The following is a 20,459-nucleotide window of genomic DNA, read 5'->3' as shown; positions in this document are numbered from 1 at the left end:
GAACAAAGTCATCACCATCAATTTATCCTTCATTCAACAATCTCCTTCCAATATACTCCTCCAAAACTCTGAAACATATATTTATAAGGGTATGCATAGCAGAATTATTTATATAGCAGAGCAAATAAATAAAAATCCAGTAAAAATTGACTATGTACATCAAAAGTAATGAAAAACCAAACGCTATGAATCCTATCTGTATCCCTTGTGTGGCACTGTAGGATAAGCAATGGACCACGAGGTCAGTACAAGCTAAAAGGTTGGTGGTTAAAACTCACCAGCTGCTCCTGTGTTGCTGTGAGCCAGAACTGATTCGTCAACACTTAACAACAGCAACAATAATAAAAACAAAGTGAACAGGTGGGTATGGGAATAAAAGCAAAATTTTTAAATTAGGAAAAAAAAAACAAAAAACACTTGAAAACGTAATATGCTTGAAGGAGCCAGGATCTAAAGGATAACATCTGGAAATTTGGGACTGAGAGGAACAGGGGTCATTGGACAAACTAACATTAGCAATAAACTGATCTCTACCTATTTTTCTGTCACCCAGAACCTCACCTTTTGTGTAACTTTTCCCCATAATAAATTTTATCCTGATTATTTAAACTGAGTACTCAGCCTCTTTCTTTGCTACGTCCCTACCTTCTGCTGTTAGCAGCTACTGTCAGGTTTCATCAGGAAACTTTCTGGTCCACCAATGTGTCCTGAGTTAGAGAACACTGTAAGGAAATAATCAGTCAAATCAAGAATCTTGGTTATGTCTACAAGATAACTGAGCTAGGTTTTCAAAAAGTACATGTCTTTAGGGGAAAAAATGAGGGGTGTTTTGTTACAGATCAACAGAGATGTAACAAACACACACACTGCATTAACATTCATTGGATCATGGATTGTAGGACTATAAATGATATTTGGAAAACTATCAGAGAACCTGAAACTACAATGAATATCACATGAAATTGTTAATTTTTCATAATTATATGACATTAAGTAGGAGAATGTCTTTATTCTTAAAATGTGTTTATTGACACAGATGAAATTTTATGGAGTTTGTAATTTATATTCTAATAGTTCAGTGAAAAAAATGAACATTATAAGTATACATACAGAGATAAAGGAAATGTCAAATGTTAATAGTAAAATTGTTTTATCTAAATGGAAGACTGTTCAACATAATAATCTTTCAACTTTATGTACATATAATGTATTTCAGATTAAAATGACTGAACTTCATCTCTCATACTTCGGACATGTTTTCAGGAGGGACCAGTCACTGGAGAAGAATATCATGTTTGGTAAGGTGGAGGGTCAGACAAAAAAAGGAAGACCCCCCCAGCGAGATGAACTGGCAAAGTGACAGCATCAATGGGCTCAAGTATGGCAACAATTGTGAGGTTGGCCCAGGACCAGGCAGTGTTTCGTTCTGTTGTGCATAAGGTCTCTATGAGTCAGTACCGACTTGATGGCACCTAACAACAACAACATATGAATGTGATAGTTGGACAATCAATAAAGACTGTAGAAGAATTAATGTATTTAAGTTATGGTGTTGGAGGAGAATATTAAAAGCGCCATAGACTTCCAAAGGAACAAACCAACCTGTGTTCAAGAAGGACAACCAGAATGGTCTTTGGAAGCCACGATGGCCAGACTTCATGTCTCATATTTCAGACATTTTGTTAGAAGAGACCAGTCCATAGAGAACAATATGATGCTTGGGAAAGTGGAGGATCAGCGAAAAAAAAAAGAGGAAGGCCAGCAATGAGATGGATTGGCACAGTGGTAGCAGCAATGATCTCAAGCAAAGCAATGATTGTGAGGTTGGCCCAGGACTGGACAGTGTTTCGTTCTGTTGTGCATGAGGTTTTAATGAGTCTCTACAGACTTGATGACTCCCAACAACAACCTCAGTAAATGCCATGTATTGCTCTGAACATTTGAAAAAGTATGAGTTTACATAGAACTGCATAGACAAACAAATACATGCACACAAAAGTAGATCTATGGTTTGTCATAATGTGCTGAATAATGGTGTAATTTTATACAGACTGATCATGAATGTTCTCTCTGATGAATGACTGGCTGTTATACTATTGCTTTTCATATAATTTATTTTGGAATTTTTCCAATATTATTGTTACTACATTAAGTTGTAAGCAGCTCTATGCTAACCCATTTTAAATTGGTACCATATTTTTTTTTCAAACAAACACCTGAATATAACCTTTCAGTTTTTGTTTTTGTTTTTTCTGGTTAATAAGAATTAAAATGATAATTCTTGTGATTCCATATAGCTATAATTTCTTGTTAGTGGTACAAAAACAGAACTCAATTTAAATATTAAAAACTATAACCTGATTGCCTCCAAAATGTTATGCCAGATCACTATCCTACTAACAAGAATGTCTTTGGCCACATCTCTCTTTACTCATAAAGAAATAGTTTCAGTTTTTAAAACTCAAGGGCTACTTCAGAAATTCATGTTTTAATTTTTGTTGTCAAATGCCATGGCATCAGATCCATCTCATAATAACATTGTATAGGTTTTCCAAGGAGTGACTGGTGTATTTGAAACTGAAATCATGGGATGAGCAGATGTGCAAATGCAACACGTCATTTAATTTCTTCATTGCTGTACCCATACGGGAGTGTTGATTTTAGATCTAAGAAAAATGAAGCATTTGACATCTTCAATCTGTTCTCTATTTATCCTGATGTTATTTATTGGTCCAATTATGAGCATTTTTGTTTTCTTTACATTGAGGTCCAATTTATAATGAAGGCTAATATATAAACTTCATAAGTAAGTATTTAAAAACATCTTTGCTTCTAAAAGCATAGAATAAAGGAAGTATTATCTACATATGTATTATCTACATATCACAGGTTGTTAATGCGTCTTCATCCAATCATGATACCACGTTCTTCATAGAACCCAAATTCCTGGATTATTTGCTCAGCATACAGATTCAATAAGCATGATGAGAGTATACCACCCTAGCACAAATCTTTCCTGATTTTAAACCATTCAGCATCCCCATGTTCTGTTTGATCCATTAGCTCTATTTCTCTGTATCTGTTTCTCATGAGCACAGTTACCTGTTCTGAAATACCCGTTCTTTGCAATGTGATTCATAGTTTTTCATGATCCACGCAGTCCAAAGCCTCTGTTTATCTAATAAAGCACAGATAAGCATCTTTCTGGAGTTCTCTGATTTCAGGTAAGATCCATCTGACATCAGCAATGATAGCCCTAGTTCTACATCCTCTTTTGAATCTGGCTTGAATTTCTGGAAAATACGTGTGGATGTACTGTTGCAACCATTTTGAAATATCTTCAGTAAAGCTTTACTTTCATGTAATATTAATGATATTGTTCAATAATTTCTGCATTCTGCTTGTTCACTCCTCTTAGTTTCAGCACAAATCTGAATCTCAAACTGATTTCCAAATTTATGGTCAGAGATGAGTGAGGCCTTCCAATACTGCATGAGTTTGCTGAAACATTTCAATTTGTGTTCCATCAATTCCTGGACTCTCGTTTTTTCCCAATGCCTTCAGTGCAACTTGAGCTTCTTCCCTCAGTACCGTCAGCTCTTGATTATATGCTACCTCTTGAAATGGTTGAAACTTGAGCTTTTTTTTTCAGTGGTGGGGGGGGGGTGCAGACTTTGTGTGTTCCTTCCATATTCTTTTGATTTTTTCTGCATCATTCAATATTTGCTCATCAAATCCTTCAGTGTTTCATCTCAAGACCTGAGTTTTTTCTTTAGTGCTTTTAGCTTCAGAAATGTAGAACGTGTTTTGATTTTATAACTCCCTTTTGATTTTCTAACTCCAATCCTTTGTACATTTCACTATAATACATATTTTTGTCTTCTTGATGTGGCCTTTGAATTTTCTGTTCAACCATTTTCTCCAGTTATTTTAGATTCTCATGTTTCAGTGTGCTATAACATTCACTTAAAAAAACAACAACAACAACCTAATTGTTTATTTTAAAAAGGAAGAGAGTAGAAAAAACTTTGACACTTTTTGCAATCTCTATGTGTGCTTTTCTGTTTTATAATGAATATTGCTCCCATGATACATTACAATAAGAATGCCGAGACCTACCATGCTGCATCACCTGCATGTAACAAAAGTTAATATTGACATTTCAATTCTATTTTATACACAGAATATTATCTACTCTACTAGTTTTTGTTTTTTCCCCCTATACTCTTTCTTTTTAAGCTTTTATTGTGAATTGAGTGGTAGCTTACATGGGAGAACATCAATTTTACACTCATTCTATCATATTTCATTTCATTGCAATGATTACAATTCCCTGTGTGCATCATCATTCACCAGTATTTACTTCTATTCCCTCTGAGGTTTTTTGTTTTTTGTTTTTTGTTTTTTTTGATGTACACAAAAACACTCAGGAATATATAGTCATTTAAGCAACCAAAGGGCTCATTCTGAAAGCCTGCCTCCTGGCCACCAGCACACAGCCTATCTCTTTCCATGAGTCTGGAGTCTTCAGTTGCTCGATCTCTCCATGTCTTCATCTCTGCCTCAATCTCTGGTGTTGCTGCTTCTCTGGGTAAGGTCCCACATTCCAATTATGCTGTTCCCCTTTGATGGTCCTAGGGCCCTTTGTTCCTGAAATGTAAGATTAATTCCTCCCTCCTTTATATTACAAAACTTCTACCTTTACAGTTGTGACCATTGCAATTCTTCATGATAACAGTTACTCACTACTGAATCATTAAGAATCTTATCCACAATTCCTTTCATACCTTACTTCTCAAACTAATATCTTTGTTCTTGAACACTTTAAAGAGGTCTTGTGCACCAGATTTTCCTAATGCAAAATGTTATTTGATTTCTTGACTGATGCTTCCATGAATGTTTATGGTTGATCTGAGCAAAATGAAGTCTTTGACAACTTCAGTCTTTTCTCCATTAATAAAGACTTGTCCAGTGGTGAGGATTTTTGTTTTATTTATAGTTTCAATAGTTAGGAGTTTTGTTTTCTTTACATTGAGGTTCAACCCATATCAAAGCCTGTGGTCTTTGATATTTATAAGTAAGTGTTTTAAGACCTTTTTGTTTTCAGCAAGCATGGTTGTATCATCTGCATACCACAAGTTATTAATGAGTCTTCCTCCCAACCTGATGCCATACTTTTCTCCTTATAATCCAGATTCTTGGATTATTTGACAAGTTTACAGATTGAGTTTGTATTGTGAAAAATACAACCCTAGCACACATCTTTCCTAATTTTAAACCATTCGGTGTTTCCTTGTTCTGTTCCAACCACTGCCTCTTGATCTATGTACAGGTTCTTCATTAGTGTTCCAGAATATTCATTATCCATAATGCTGTCCATAGCTTTCCATGATCTACACAATCATAGAATATCTTTGCATTGAATATCTTTCCTATATTCTCTGCTTTTAGCCAAGATCCATCTGAAATCAGCAATCATATCCTTCATTCTTCATCCTTTTCTGAATCCAGCTTGAATCTCTGCAACTTCTCTGTCATTGTATTGTTGCAGCCATTTTTGAGTAATTTTTAGCAAAAATTTGCTTGCATGGGATATTAATGATATTGTTCAATGATTTCCACATTCCAATGGGTCATCTCTCTTTGCAATGGATACAAATATTGATCTCTTCCAGTCAGTTGGCAGGTAGTTGTCTTCTAAATTTCTTGGTGTAGATGAGTGAATGCCTCCAGTGAAGCATCAGTTGGCTGAAAGATTTCAATTTGTATTCCATCAAATCCCAGAACCTTGTTCTTTGCCAATGCCTTCAATGCACCTTGGACGTCTTCTTTCAGTACCATTGACTCTTGATCATATGCTACCTCTTGAAATGGTTGAATATCGACCATTTCTTTCTGGTTCAGTGCCTCGGTGTATTACTTCTGTCTTCTTTGATCCTTTCTGCATCATTCAATATTTCTCCCACAGAATCCTTCAGTACTACAAGCCGAGGTTTGAAGTTGTTCTTCTATTCCCTTATCTTGAGGAATGCTAAGCATGTTCTTCCTTTTAGTATTCTAACTCCAGGTCTTTACACATTTCATTATATTTGACTTTGTCTTCTTGAGCTGCCTTTTGAAATTTTCTGTTCAGCTCTTATACCTCCTCATTTCTTCCATTTGCTTAGCATCTCTACATTGGAGTTCTAGTTTCAGAGTCTCTTCTGACATCCATTTTGGTTTCTTCCTTCTTTCTTGTCTTCTTAATGACCTATTGCTTTCTCTCTGTATGATATTATTGATGTCATCCCACAATTCTTCTGGTCTTTGATCTTTAGTGTCTAATGTATCAAATCTGTTCTTCAAGTGATCTCTAAATTCAGGTGAGATATATTCAAGGTCATAGCTTGGCCTTTGTGGACTTGTTTTCATTTTCTTAAGCTTGAACCTGAACTCGCATATGAGTTTCAGTTGATGATATGGAGCTTTTTCACTATCTCTTTCCACAGATATAGTCAATTTGATTTCTGTGTATTCTATCTGGTAAGTCCAGATGGAATAGTTGTTTTTTATGTTGTTTAAAAAAGATATTTGCAATGAGGAAGTCATTAGTCTTACAAATTCTATCATACAATCTCCAGCATCGTTTCTATCACCATGGTCATATTTTCCAACGACTGATCCTTCCTCTTTGTTTCCAACCTTTGCATTCCAATAACTAGTAATTATCAATACATCTTGCTTGCATGTTTGATCAGTTTCAGATAGAAAAAGTTGGTAGAATTCTTCAATTTCATCATCACTGGCTTTAGCGGTTGGTGCATAAATTTGAATAATAGTTGTATTAACTGGTCTTGTTTCAGTCCTATGGATATTACTTCAAGACAGATCTTGATATTTCTTTTGGATGATGAATGTAACACCACCACTCAATTTGTCATTTCTGACATAGTAAACAATGTGATTGTCAAATTCGAAATGGCAAATACCTGTCCATTTCAGCTCATTAATGCATAGGATATCAGTATTTATGCATGCTATTTCATTTTTTACAACTTCCAATTTTCTTAGATTCATACTTCTTTCATTCCATTTTCTGATTATTGATGTTTACAGCTGTTTCTCTTCATTTTGAGGTTATGTCCCATCAGCAAATTAAAGTCCCGAAGACTTTACTCCATTTGCATCATCAAGGTCCACTCTACTTTGAAGAGACATCCCAATCACATTTTGAGTACGTTCAACCCAGAGGGGCTCCTCTTCTGGCATATATATCTGACAATACTTTTCTGTTCTTTGTCATGTTTCAATATTCAGTATTCTGGTACTGAGAGTGTTTCACTGTTACCCATAAGTTTTCAGTAATAAATATTGAGGTCTCTCAATCTTCCTAGTTTCTCTGCATCTGGAAACTCAGCTGAAACCTGTCCACTGGGGGTAACCCTGCTGATATTTAAAATACCCATGGTATAGCTTCCAGAGTTGTAGCAACATGCAAACCACCAATGCATGATACACTGACAGACAAATGGTAGGTGCAGCACTGTAAAATAGTCACATTTTCTGTAAATGTGTGAAACAACTTAGTCTTCTATGCAACTCGTGACCTATTGCTTCCAATTTTGACCAACATTTTTTATTGTCCATCCTCTTAAATTTTATCTGAGTAGTTCCTATAAAATGTTGTATCATTGGTATTTTATTTTTCAATTATTTTACTTTTCCTTGATTACCATATTTTCATTTGCTGTGTCCTGAATCATCTTTGGCAGCCCTCTCTTCTTTTTTGGGTTATTTTTATTTTTCTTAGTAATGTATAGAATACTATGATATGTTCTGTATATTAACATATCACAATGCTATAGGAATAGCAAACATCTTCTCCTAAAATGTGCCCTTTTTCTCTAGAACACATAGTCAGGAAGGGCAGAGCTCAACTTCATAACTACATAAGGAGACCTTTCATTCACTGAAATCTCACCTCATTCCATTGTATTGTTCTATTTAGGTTATGAGTGTTCATTCTTTGTAAATAAAATAGCTTCATTCATTTGTGAAATAAAAGATGTCACAGGAAGAAGCAGGATAGCTATTGTTGCAGAGAGGAGATTGTAATCACTGAGATGAAACAACAAAGTGTATAATTTGATAAATGTAAAATTGACAATCTTGTCTGTAACCCTTTATTCAAGTCACAATTAAAAAAAGTAAAAAAAAATTTAAAATAAAATAATCTGGAGAAGGAAAGAGACAGTAAAGATTTCCAGTAAGTCGAGAACCTTTGAAGCTCAGAGCTGAGAAGCCAGTCATTATCCTTCATTATACTAGTCTCTCTATTCTTTATGTTTGATGTTTTCCATCATATGTAGTTATCTTTTTTTTTTTTCACTTCACTTTTTTTTTTTTCACTTCATCTTTTTTTTTTTTTCATTAAATAAAGCAATAACCACTCAAAAAGTTCTTCTTTATAGATGATCAGAAATATAGGATCATATATAGGACTATCGCGGGGAGGGGAAATCAAAGTTTTTAGCTCTATAGTATAGAAAAAGTCATCATAGTTATACTGAAAAAAAACAGAAGAGGCAATATACCAGTGCAGCTTATGACAAGTACCAATGCTGTGACTTTAAGCATTTCCTTAACTGTTTAAAGCTTATAAATGGCAATAAAAATATCTTACTTTTCTGCCTTTGTCAAGAAGAGAAGTTACTATTCAAGATATAGTCAACCAACCTTCAAGGAATTGGAATCTAAGATTTACACATACTGGAGGACTTATGTGTCAGTGCCTGTGATGTTAGTGACAGCAAACCGTGTGTTTCTGGCCAGCAGGTTTCCTCTTCCCATGTAATTTCCAGCTCCATCTCAGGGAGTCTCCATATGTCTCCTTGTGATTTTCAGTTTTTGAATCTCATTTGAGGGGTTTCCTCCTTTTTTTTCTTAAAGAATGGCTCTAAAAGGAAGCTGGAGTTGCTGAAACTCTGACTAGAGAAGACAGTGAAGATGAGGATGCTGGGTTTCTCAAAGCCCAAAGTTGTAACAACAGCATTGAATTATGGGTGGTAAGCATAGAAAAGAAGACAGCAGCTAACCATTTAAAATATTTCCTTGATAATTCTATTCTTTGATTTGTAGACAAACTGAAGTTCTGAAGGAAGACCAAAGCTCTAGATGTTCCAATTTTAGCTGTGAGAGAAGGCGAACATGAGAGTTCTTTTCATGAGTTGGGAGAGGAACCAGAGGTGATCTCTGAGTCTTTATTAGAGAGACCTAAGATGCTAGTCATTCTAATAGAACAAAGGGGTCACTGAGTGAGTTAAGATAATAAAAGGTGTGTGCCAGGATTGTATTCTTTCACCATACTTATTCAATATGTACACTGAGCAAATGATTTGAGAAATTAGGTTATATGAAGAAGAACATGGCGTCAGGATTGAAAGAAGATTCATTAACAACCTATGATATGCAGATGATACAACCTCGCTTGTGAAAGCGAAAAGCGCTCAACATACCTACTGATGAAGATCAAAATCCCCAACGTTCAGAATGGGTTGCACCACAACATAAAGAAAACAAAAATCCTCACCATCAGGCCAATAAATAATATCATGATAAATAGAGAAAAGATTTAAGTTATCAAAGACCTCAGTTTTCTTGGATCCACTATCAATACTCATGGAAGCAGCAGTCAAGAAATCAAATGACACATTGCATTAGGCAATATACTGCACAAAACCTCTTTAAAATGTTAAACAGCAAAGATATCTGTTTGAGGACTAAGATGTGTCTAAGCAAACCATGTTTTTTTTCAGTAGCCTCATATGCATGTGAGAGTTGGACATTGAATAAGGAAGAACATAAAAGAATTGATGCACTTTAGTTATGGCATTGGAGAAGAATGTTAAAAGTACCATAGATTGTGATTAGAGCAAACAAATCTGTGTTGGAAAAAGTACAGTCAGAATATTCCTTCCAAGTCAGAACAGTGAAACTTCTCTTTTGCTGTTGTTAACTGCCTTCAAGTCAGTTTCAACTCATAGCAACCCTGTGTAGAGGGTTTCTGAGGAGCAACTGGTAGGCTTGAACTGCTGACCTTGTGGTTTAAAGTTCAGTGCTGATCTTACAGCACCACACCTGAAGTCATAGTTATTTTGGCTACTAACAAAAAGGTTCGTGGTTCAAATACACCAATCACTCCATGAAAAAAAAAAAAAATGTGGTAGTCTGACTCTGTAACATTTATAGGCATTGAAAGCTTACAGGGTAGTTATAGCCTATCCTCCAGAGTCAGTCTCTGAGTCAGAATCAACTCATTGTCTGTGGGTTTATAGGTTCTGACAGAGCCATAATGTCATCTATTTCCAATAACTTCAGTACCTTCTTTGAAGAATGCTGCACAGTTCAATTTACATATTAAAACAGCAGTTTTGGCAATACCGCAGGGGGGGGGGGGAGATGGGGAATGTGTTCTTTGAGTTTTGAAATTAAAAAAAAAAAAAGTCTGAAATGTCCAGATCAAGGATGTAGGGTAGATTGAGCAAGGTAAGGTTTCCCAATAATACAGGTGTAGGACAGTCCTTGCTACCTTTTAAGATTGAAGATGAGTACTGTAGTGATTGAGTAAAAAAAATCTAAGTATTTTTCCTGATCTTTTTCTCTCAAATGCAGTTTTCAATTTTATTAAAACTTTTTATTATAAGTCTGTGTGATTATACCGTATCTTTCCAGAACATCTATTTAGATAATCCCTTTGGAATCTGAAGAAACAGTTGCCATAACATTCTGAGCAGTCCTTTCGGCCCTACATTTAACTACCCATAGCAGATCCCATTAAAAAGCTAGAAATTGCTCTCTGGATCTTATTAGAAAATTCAAGAATCATCTCTATTTTTGATGTTTTACTTAAAATCATCTTCAGTAACACTCGCTTAAAAGACTGACAGAAAAATCAGCTATTTTAGCTAACTGATCTTCACTCAATCTTTTAGGCAACCATTCATCTTGGCTTGCTGAGGCCACCATGTTTTCTTAGAAGATGAATGCTGAACCTGTGAGATCCCAATTTCAGTAGCTATCGCAAAACAGGAATATTACCAATTTCTTCCCTCAGATTCTTCATTCTTCTAGTCCACTGGTCTTCTTTCTCTTGGCTCACCTTTGAGGTATACACTACTTCCCTTACAAAACTTGAGCCATCCAAAAATATGTATTATGTGGGGCAGCCTACCTCTAAACTTGTTGCAAAACTTCAGTGATTTGGGAAGATACTTACTTGACTTTGATTAAAATTTTATAGTCCCCTCCCCCAACAACAGTAAAAAAACTATCCCTTTTTTGAAGGCACCTTAATGAAACTTAGACAATTATATTACTTAGAAACTTTGTTTCAGCTATTGATTGCTTAAAGAGACATGCATATATGAACTGGAACATTAGCATCATTATTTCTTACTAACCCTTCTTATAGGAAGTGTGTCCAGATGGAAGTGAGGGGTGAATGGGATTTTATTAATGTCTGTATGAGTTTTCTGTAAACCTAGTACTGCTCAAAAAAAAAACACCACACAAGTCTGTAAAAAAAAAAAATCACATCAAGCATCAAATATTCATTCAAACTCTTGATTTACAAATGCACTCCAATAACACAGACTACAATGTAAGAATGCACAAAATTATATTTTAGATGGGTCATCATTCATCTATGACAATACTAATTGCAAGAGAATTGCAAGATGGTCCAATACAGAAATAAGGTATAAGCTTTTCTTTAGATGTTACAGTGAATGTATGCAAATGTGATCTATTATTCAAATTGTAAAATGAAAGCTCTCCCAGTTCATAGTCCAGAAAAACACCAATCCATCTGCAGTTTACTGATTCCCAGGTACTAAATTCACTGAACCAGAGCTGAGTTTGACAGCAATCATTGTTTGAGGGTGGTGATGTCATTGCATTTATGGGGAAATATTCTTCACAAACACCTACAGCCCACTCACCTGTCCCTGTTGCTTGTACCTGCCAAAAATGCCTGCCGCTCTTAAAGCCTTCAGTGCTCATGACAGATAGGTGAAGAATATATTCCTTGGGGTGATGATGAGAGCTTGGGTTCCTCATTGTATACATCACAGTTTTTCTGTTTTCTGTGATAGTAAGATCCTCATGGGCACTTTCAGGATCTAGGGTCAAATTTACCTGAAATGTGCTGATCATATTTTGCAGGCCAAAATACTGTGGAGGTAGACTGCAACATTCCCTCTTCAATTCATAGGCAAACACACCTGGGTGTTTTCGGTGTTCATACCTATTGTGGATACTTCTAATTCCTGTCAGTAAATCCAGATCTGGCTGCATACACTTTTCTGTTATTTCAGTTAACAGATTTGTTAGTGTGGAAGTATGATCTGAAATTTGGATTTTGTTTTCAGCAAGTTGTTTTATAATATCCTCTTCTTCATTGAATAGCTTAACGTAATTGGCTTCCTGTTCCTTTCCCAAGTAATTAATACATTGTTCAAATTCTGAGTATAATTTACGCCTCTGATTTTCTACCTTATGCTTCAATTCCATTTGTTTTGAGACAGCCAGATCAAACCCATTTTCAGCATCCCCAAACTGCTTCATCAATGACTCAGTGTAGCTTTTGAGCTTCCTCCTATGACTAGCTGCAGCTTGCTCAATGGGCAGGAGGTGGTGTTCCTGGTGGTTGCAAGATATCCTGCACTGGGGACACAGCAGCTCCAGATCCTTGTCACAGAACATGTCCAGCACTTGGTGGTGCTTCTCACACAGGGATTTCTTTTCCTGCGTTTTCTTCTTGCTCCTTGTTGTAGGAAGTTGCTTAACAATATCAAGCATGCTACATAATTGTGTGTTCCTTTTAAAGAACCTATTGGGACACTGTTGGAGGCAGACAGGACAAGGGAAGGCACCCTGCAGTTCAGCCCAGCACTGGTTGATGCAGGAATGACAGAAGTTGTGGCCACAGTTAGTTGTCACTGGGTCATTCAGGTAATCAAAGCAGATAGGACAGCTGGCCTCTGCTTGGAGGTCAGTCAGGGAACCTGCAAAGGCCATTGTGCACTGAGGATTTCAGTCTGAGGAAAGTATTTTCAATTTGATCTGGTCTTCTGAAAGCTAGGAAAAGTGATAATCTGGTGACTATATTTTCTCTGCTTTCTGAACAGCAGTCTTTTCTCAAGGTTTCCAGAAAGCTATTAACTGCTCAAGCCTGTCTGTACTTCCTTCCCTTCAGCTTTAGCTACAACTGCCAAAAAAGTTGTAGTTCTAGACAATCACTGGCACTTTTCCAATATATAGTCAATGACCCATAGTTAAAGTGTGCCTATGCCACATTCTCCATTTGAAAAAAGCCAGAAATCCAAAAAGGACTTCATATTAATAGCATACTTAGAAAGTCATTGAAGCCTAAGATCAGATATGCAGTACTATTGTTCAGGTTTCTGAAAGAAAAAAAAATATGAAGAAATAGGTCGTTAGTCATTAAAGTACTTCAGAATTTCACATGCCTCCCCCATGTCTACTTTAGGTGAATTACAGCACACATGAGAAACAGCTCACAGCTGGAGCAATGCCACTCCCAGATTTCATCCTCCTGTAAAACAACCTAAAATCTCCAGTTAGTCAGCCAGAAGAGCTCTTCAAAATGAATCTCATAAACCCTTTATATTCTTCAGGAATCACACCAGACAGATCACCCTGATCCATTTAAGTCCCATTGACCACCTTAAATCACTTCAATGCACATATGTACCCTTAACTAATATTCCCACGTCCTGATTTTCTTCCATTATGGTCTGTTCAAAGCTCCGCATTGCTCTTGTCCCCTGACTTCCATCTTACCTGTGAACTGAGGATTGCTGTGTTGTCAAATTTGGTCTCGTCTTGGCTCTGTATGTGGGACGTAATACTTGTATCCTCACAATGCAGGTGGTAATGCAAAACCACCTGCAAGAGACTGAAGTTTCCTCCCTTTGCTGCAGAGCAGATTTGTCTTTGTTGATCTAAGTTAAACATACAACACAGCCCAAGATCTTGATTCAGTATTGTGATTATAATTCAGGGTAGTTTGTCCTTACAACCATGAAGGAAAATTCTTTTTATCAAATTGGATGGATGCCAGATACAATCTGTGTTAAGACAAGCACAGGATCCTGGTGCCATTATCCATCTCCAATTGCATCGTCTGCACCAGAGGCATGGATCATTTGATTCACTGTCCCTTGCAGAATTCAAACAAACCTCTGCTCTCTAATTATAATTCCTACCAACTAGGAATGCAACTTCATGTATTCTTTACATTACCTCAAAGTAAAGAAAACAAAAATCATTCTGACTGGAACAGTAAATATATGATAAATAGAGAAGAGACTGAAGTTGTCAAAGACTTCATTTTTTTTGGACTCACCACCAACACTTACCACTCGTCGTTTAATATGTTTTACTGTCATGGCTGAGTACGGATGTGATTCTGGAAGCTATGCCACCAGTATTTAAAATACCAGCAGAGTCACCATGGTGGACAGGATTCAATGAGTTCAGGCTGAAGCTGAAGAAAATTCAAATAAGTCCATGGAAGCCAAAACATGACCTTGAATATATCCCAACTAAGTTGAGACCATCTCAAGATCAGATTTGATGCATTAGGTACAGTTTTTGTTATTGTTAAGTGCCATCTAGTTAATTCTGATTCATAGTGACACTGCATACAGTTTCTAAAATGGGTTCAATCACCAGCTGTCAAGTTAGGACCCAGTGCTTATTCTACAGTGGGACACAAAGATGGCACATTAGACATGATTAACAGAAAACCAGAAGTGTTTTAGGATAACATCAAGAACATCATCCATGAAGAAAGCAAAATATCATTAAAAAGACAGGAAAGCAAGAAAAGACCAAAATGGATGTCAGAAACCATTCTGAAACTTCTTTAGCACAGAGAAACTGAAATAAAGCAACTGGAAGAAATGAGGTAGTAAAAGAGCTGAACACAAATTTCAAAAAACAAATCAAGAAGATAGAAGAATTATAATGAAATGTGCAAAGACCTGGAGTTAGTAAGGAAGAAAGTATTCATTGTTTCTCAAGATGAAGGAACTGAAGAAAAAAATCAAGCACTGGCTTGCTATATTGAAAAATTCTATGGGCAAAATATTGAATGATGCAGGAAGCATTCAAAGAAGAAGAAAGGAATACAGTCACTGTACCAAAAAGAACTGGTCAATATTCAACTATTTCAAGAAGCAGCATATGAAAAAAAAAAAGAAGCAGCATATGATCAACAACCAGTGCTAATCTCCCAAAATTGATGAAATACAAATTGGAATCTTTCAACAAAGTGATGGAGTTTTGGAGGCACTCTCTCATCTATGCCAAGAAATTTGGGAGACAGCTACCTGGCCAGCCAATTGGAAGAAATCCATGTGCCCATTTCAAAGAATGGTGACCCAACAGAATGTGGAAATCATTGATTAACATCATTAATATCATATGCAAGTACAACTTTACAGAAGAACATTTAAAAATGGTTGTAGCAGTACATCAACAAGGAGCTGCAAGATTCAGAGGAGTTCAAACTGGACACAGAAGAGGACATAGAACTAGGGATATCTTTGTTGATACTATATGAGTTTTGGGTGAAAGAGAATATCAGAAAGATGCTTACTTGTCCTTTGTTGACTATGCAAAGCATTTGACTGTGAGGATCATAACAAACTCTGGATAACATTACAAAGAATGCACACATTTAATCCAGCACATTTAATTTTTCACATGAGGAACCTGTACATAGAACAAGAGCCAGTCGATTGACAGAACAAAGGGATACTTAACAGTTTACAATCAGGAAAGGTGTGCACCTGGGTTGTATTCTTTCACCATTCTTACTCAGTCTTATGCTGTGCAAATAATCTAAAATGGATTATCTGAAGAAAACGATAATATAAGGATTGGAGGAAGACTCATTAACAAATTATAATATGCATATGACAGAAACTTATTTGTTGAGAGGGAAGAGGACTTCAAATGCTTACTAATAAAAATCAAATACAAATATTCTCACAATTGAATAACATTAAGTAATATTATGATAAATGTAGAAAAGACTGAAGTTGTCAAAGACTTCATTTTGCTTTGACCCACAATCAACAGTAATGCAAGCAGCAGTCAAGAAATAAAACAATGTATTCACTATGCAAATCTTCTGAACAAGACCTCTGTAAAGTGTTAAAAAGCACACATGTAAGTTTAAGGACTAAGATATGCCCGACACAAGTTATGGTATTTTCCATCACCACATATGCATATGAAAGTTAGACAAAGAATAAGCAAGACTGCAGGAGAATAAACACATTTTAATTATGGTATTGGAGAATATTGAAAGTAAAATGGACTGTCAGAAGAACAAACAAATCTCTGTTGAAAAAAGTACAGACAATGCTCCTTAGAAGCAAGGATGGCAAGACTTACTCTATCATTCATTGAACATGTTTTCAGTAGGGATCAGTTCCTGAAAAAGGAAATCATGCTTGGTAAATTGGAGAATCAGTGAAAAAGAGGAAGAGTCCTGACAAGCTGGATTGACCTAGTGGCAGCACCAATGGGCACAAACATAACAAGAATTGTGAGGATATGACAGGACTGGACAGTATTTCATTCCGTTGTGAATAGGGTCACCATGAGTTAGTACCAGATTGATGGCAAACAGCTTCAACAAACCTTTGAAAAATCAAAAATGACTGACAAAAGAGGGAGAAATGTTTCTAGTATAAGGCTTTAGAAGGGGCTCACTCAATGTTAACTAATTCATACTTCAGATTTTCCGTTCTCCAAATCCTATAGCCAATAAACTCACACAATGCAGTCTCCACTAAACCTTCACCAAAGCCATCAACTCTTCCTTCTAGATATCTTTATAAACCTCCACCTGCACCCACTTGTGTCTCCTCTCTGCTCTTCACTAAGTGATTTAATAACAAATTCTATTTTAAAGTGTTCCAGAACTGATACCCTCTTGAGGAGCACATTTCCTACCTACAATCCCAGCTTCTGCCAGACCAAACTCTCTGCAGCTCTCTCCTGCCTTCATTGTTTCCAACATATTAATTCCCCCAGGAGTCGGCACTTTCACACAAGCTTCCTTCAACTCTCAACAGGTTTGCCACTTTCTCCAGTCAGTCTTCTCCAGACCTCCTTAACAGTTGGGGTCCCCTAATACCATGACCATCAACAATAAGTATAGTAACATGCACTCCTCCTCTGAACTCTTCTGATTGTTTTGACTTTATTTACATTTTAGAAGTCTTAGGTCCTCACTAAACTGCCAACCTCCATGAAAGTAGGACTCTGCTATACTTTCTTTCATCTCCATGATTGTGTCTTTAAGTATTTCCTCTATCTCAGACTAAACAGCTACTGAATGAATAAAAACTGGACCAGATTCCTGAGTGACTGTGGCAAACTACTTAACCTCACTGAGTTCCCGCACCATGAAAGCAGGATGATTTAATGTGAGTTTTACCACCTTACCTAGAGCAGGAAAGTCACTTAAAAGGATCACTGTGGAGGATTGCTCAGACTGATATCCTCAGTCAGCTGTACAGTAGAAAGTGTAGGCATGGCTTGGGACCTTGGCCCATTAGAATATAGCACTCTTAGGACTTGACCACCTATGATTGGTGGATCCTTCCTTATGGAGGTCTAGGGAGGGGTGTCCTCTGGAAAAGGTATTGTTTAGTTGGTGGAGAAAGGGATGTTTTGATCCTCAGTCTAGTGGGTTTGGCCAAGCACTATGTTAATAGACATGATCTCATCTCTAAGTTTGATCCTTTTAGCATCTTATAATCCCACCTTTACTAATGAGGTAAATCAAGATTTGAAAACTAAGTGAAGCCTATTGTTTACTTCTGGAAGCACAGTTTGTATGGAGTCCTGGTGTGGTGCTACAGGATAAGCACTGGACTACTAACAGTGAGGTTCAAAACTACAAGCTGTTTCTATGAAACCCTTTACAAGGTAGCTATGAGTCTGAGCTGACTCCGCGACACTTGGCAACAACAACAACATTATGTCGTTATTTTTAAGTACAGTCGACTTGGCTCTGACTGACATCTACCTTATGTACAACAGAACTAAGCACTGCTGAGTCCTGAACCACCATCACCTTTGATGTTATATTGAGCCCATTGTTGCAACCACTGTGTCAATTCACTTATTGGGGAATGCAATGACCTTCTACTTTACCAAGCTTGATGTCATTTTCCAGGGGACTAGGTCCTCCTGAAATGTCCAAGTATTGAGACAAGTTTGTCCACTCTTGTTTCTAAGGAACATTCTAGATGCACTTCTCATAGGGCAGAATTGTTTGTTCTTCAGCCAGCCCATAATACTTTAAACATTCAGTCTTGGCACCTCTCTTCTTTTTTAAAATCCAAACTCTAAATATTTCAGTGATTTACTACATTACCATGAGTTACTGCCATCGTTTTTACTTCCAAAATTATACTTCTGTCTGAGACTATACTTGAATTCTAACTTGATATCAACACATTCTCATTTCTTGGATTTCCAACGTAAGAATTACAAAACAGATCACTTGATTTGCTACCAGCTTTCTCTGTCATCCTAAAATACTTTTTATCTCCTGTAGTGGGGTTAGGTACCATAGATACAATTTGAAAATGACCTGTGAAGATGCATCTATAAACACCAAAAAAACTAATAAATAAACAAACAAAATGGCAATTATTTCTGACAAAACCAATCAAACTCACTACTGTTGAGTTGTTTCCAACTCATGGTAACCCTATAGGATAGAATAGGGTTTTTAAATGTGTAAATAATCTATAGAAACAGACTGTTACATCTTTCTCCCTCAGTGTTTTAAAAACTGCATGACAGTACCTTCCTTAAAAATATAAAATGCTTTAAATTATTAAGCGTTGTTGTAGGTAGGGAACCATCTTTGCTCTTGAACATTTTAAAGAGGTCTTGTGCAGCAGATTTGCCTAATGTAATACATCGTTTGATTTCTTGACTGCTGCTTTCATGAGTGTTGATAGTTGATCCAAGCAAAAAAAAGTTTTTTAAAACTTCCATGTTTTCTCCAAGAATATGGAATGCTAGTATTCCAGTGCTTACCCAGCAGTGTCACACAAAGACACCACACTAGACACTAATGACAGAAAACCAGAAGATTTTTTTAGATGATGTCAAGAACATTATCCATGAAGAAAGCAAAAGGTCATTAAAATGACAAGAAAGAAAGAAAAGACCAAAATGGATGTCAAAAGACAGCTCAAGAAGACAAAGGAGTAACAATGAAAGGCGCAAAGATTTGAAGTTACAAAAGGAAAAAGGAAGAACGTGTTCATTGTTTATCAAGCTGAAAGAACTGAAGAAAAAAATTAAGCACTGGGTTACTATATTGAAAAATTCTATGGGCAAAATATTGAATGATGCAGGAAGCATCAAAAGAAGATGAAAGGAACATAGTCACTGTGCCAAAAAGAATTGGTCGATGTTCAACCATTTCAAGAAGCAGCATACAATCAAGAACCAGTAGTATTAAAGGAAGAAGTCCAAGCTGCACTGAAGGCATGGCTGAATAACTAGTCTCCCAAAATTGACAGAATACAAATTGAAATCTTTCAATAAACTGATGGAGTTTGGGAGGCACTCACTTGTCTAAGCCAAGTAATTTGGAAGAGAGCTACCTGGCCAAGCATTTGGAAGAAATCCATGTATGTGCCCATTCCAAAGAAAGGTTACCCAATGGATTGTGAGATTCAATGAACAATGCAAGTGAAATTATACAGAAGATAATTCATAAAAGAAGCAGTACATCCACAGAGAGCTGCCAGATTCAGACATTTCAAGCCAATTCCGATGAGTTAATGGAATTCGAGATAGCTTTGCTAATGTTAGATGGTTTTTTGAATGAAAGAGAGAATAACAGAGAGATGCAGCAGTCAAGAAACATATTGTATTAGGCAAATCTGCTGCGCAAGACCTCTTTAAGTACTAAAGAGCAAAGATGTCAACTTAAGGACTAACTAAGGACTAACGTACACCTAACATAAAGTATGCAATTTTCAATTGCATCATATGCATGTGAAAGTCAGGCAGTGAATATGCTAAACTGTAGAAGAATCAAACATTTGAATTATACTGTTGAGGAAGAATACTAAAAGTAATATGCACTGCCAGAAGAATAAACAAATCTTTGTTGGAAGAAGTTCAAACAGAAAATCCTTAGAAAAAAGGATGGAGGGATTTTTATCATTCTTTGGACACCTTTTCAGCCTGGAGCAGAATATCATGCTTAGTAAAGTGGAGGGTCCATGAAAAATGGAAGACCCCTGACAAGATGGATTGGTACAATGGCAGCAGCAATAGGCTCAAACATAACAACAATTGTCAGGAAGGCACATGACCAGGTAGAATTTCATTCTGTTGTGCAT

At 36.4% G+C, this 20,459-nt stretch overlaps 1 protein-coding gene across 1 annotated transcript; it reads right to left on the bottom strand.

Moving 5' to 3' along the window:
* Positions 1-11,673: 11,673 nt before the first annotated feature.
* On the bottom strand, positions 11,674-13,056 carry LOC102838352 (putative tripartite motif-containing protein 75-like). The gene has a single exon (XM_006864555.1). It carries the CDS (start codon positions 13,054-13,056, stop codon positions 11,674-11,676), a length of 1,383 nt encoding a protein of 460 aa, XP_006864617.1.
* Positions 13,057-20,459: the final 7,403 nt, after the last annotated feature.

This window comes from Chrysochloris asiatica, unplaced genomic scaffold (genome assembly GCF_000296735.1).
Source record: "Chrysochloris asiatica unplaced genomic scaffold, ChrAsi1.0 scaffold00066, whole genome shotgun sequence".
Classification (NCBI taxonomy): Eukaryota; Metazoa; Chordata; class Mammalia; order Afrosoricida; family Chrysochloridae; genus Chrysochloris; species Chrysochloris asiatica.
This window is presented reverse-complemented; position numbering and strand designations above follow the sequence as displayed.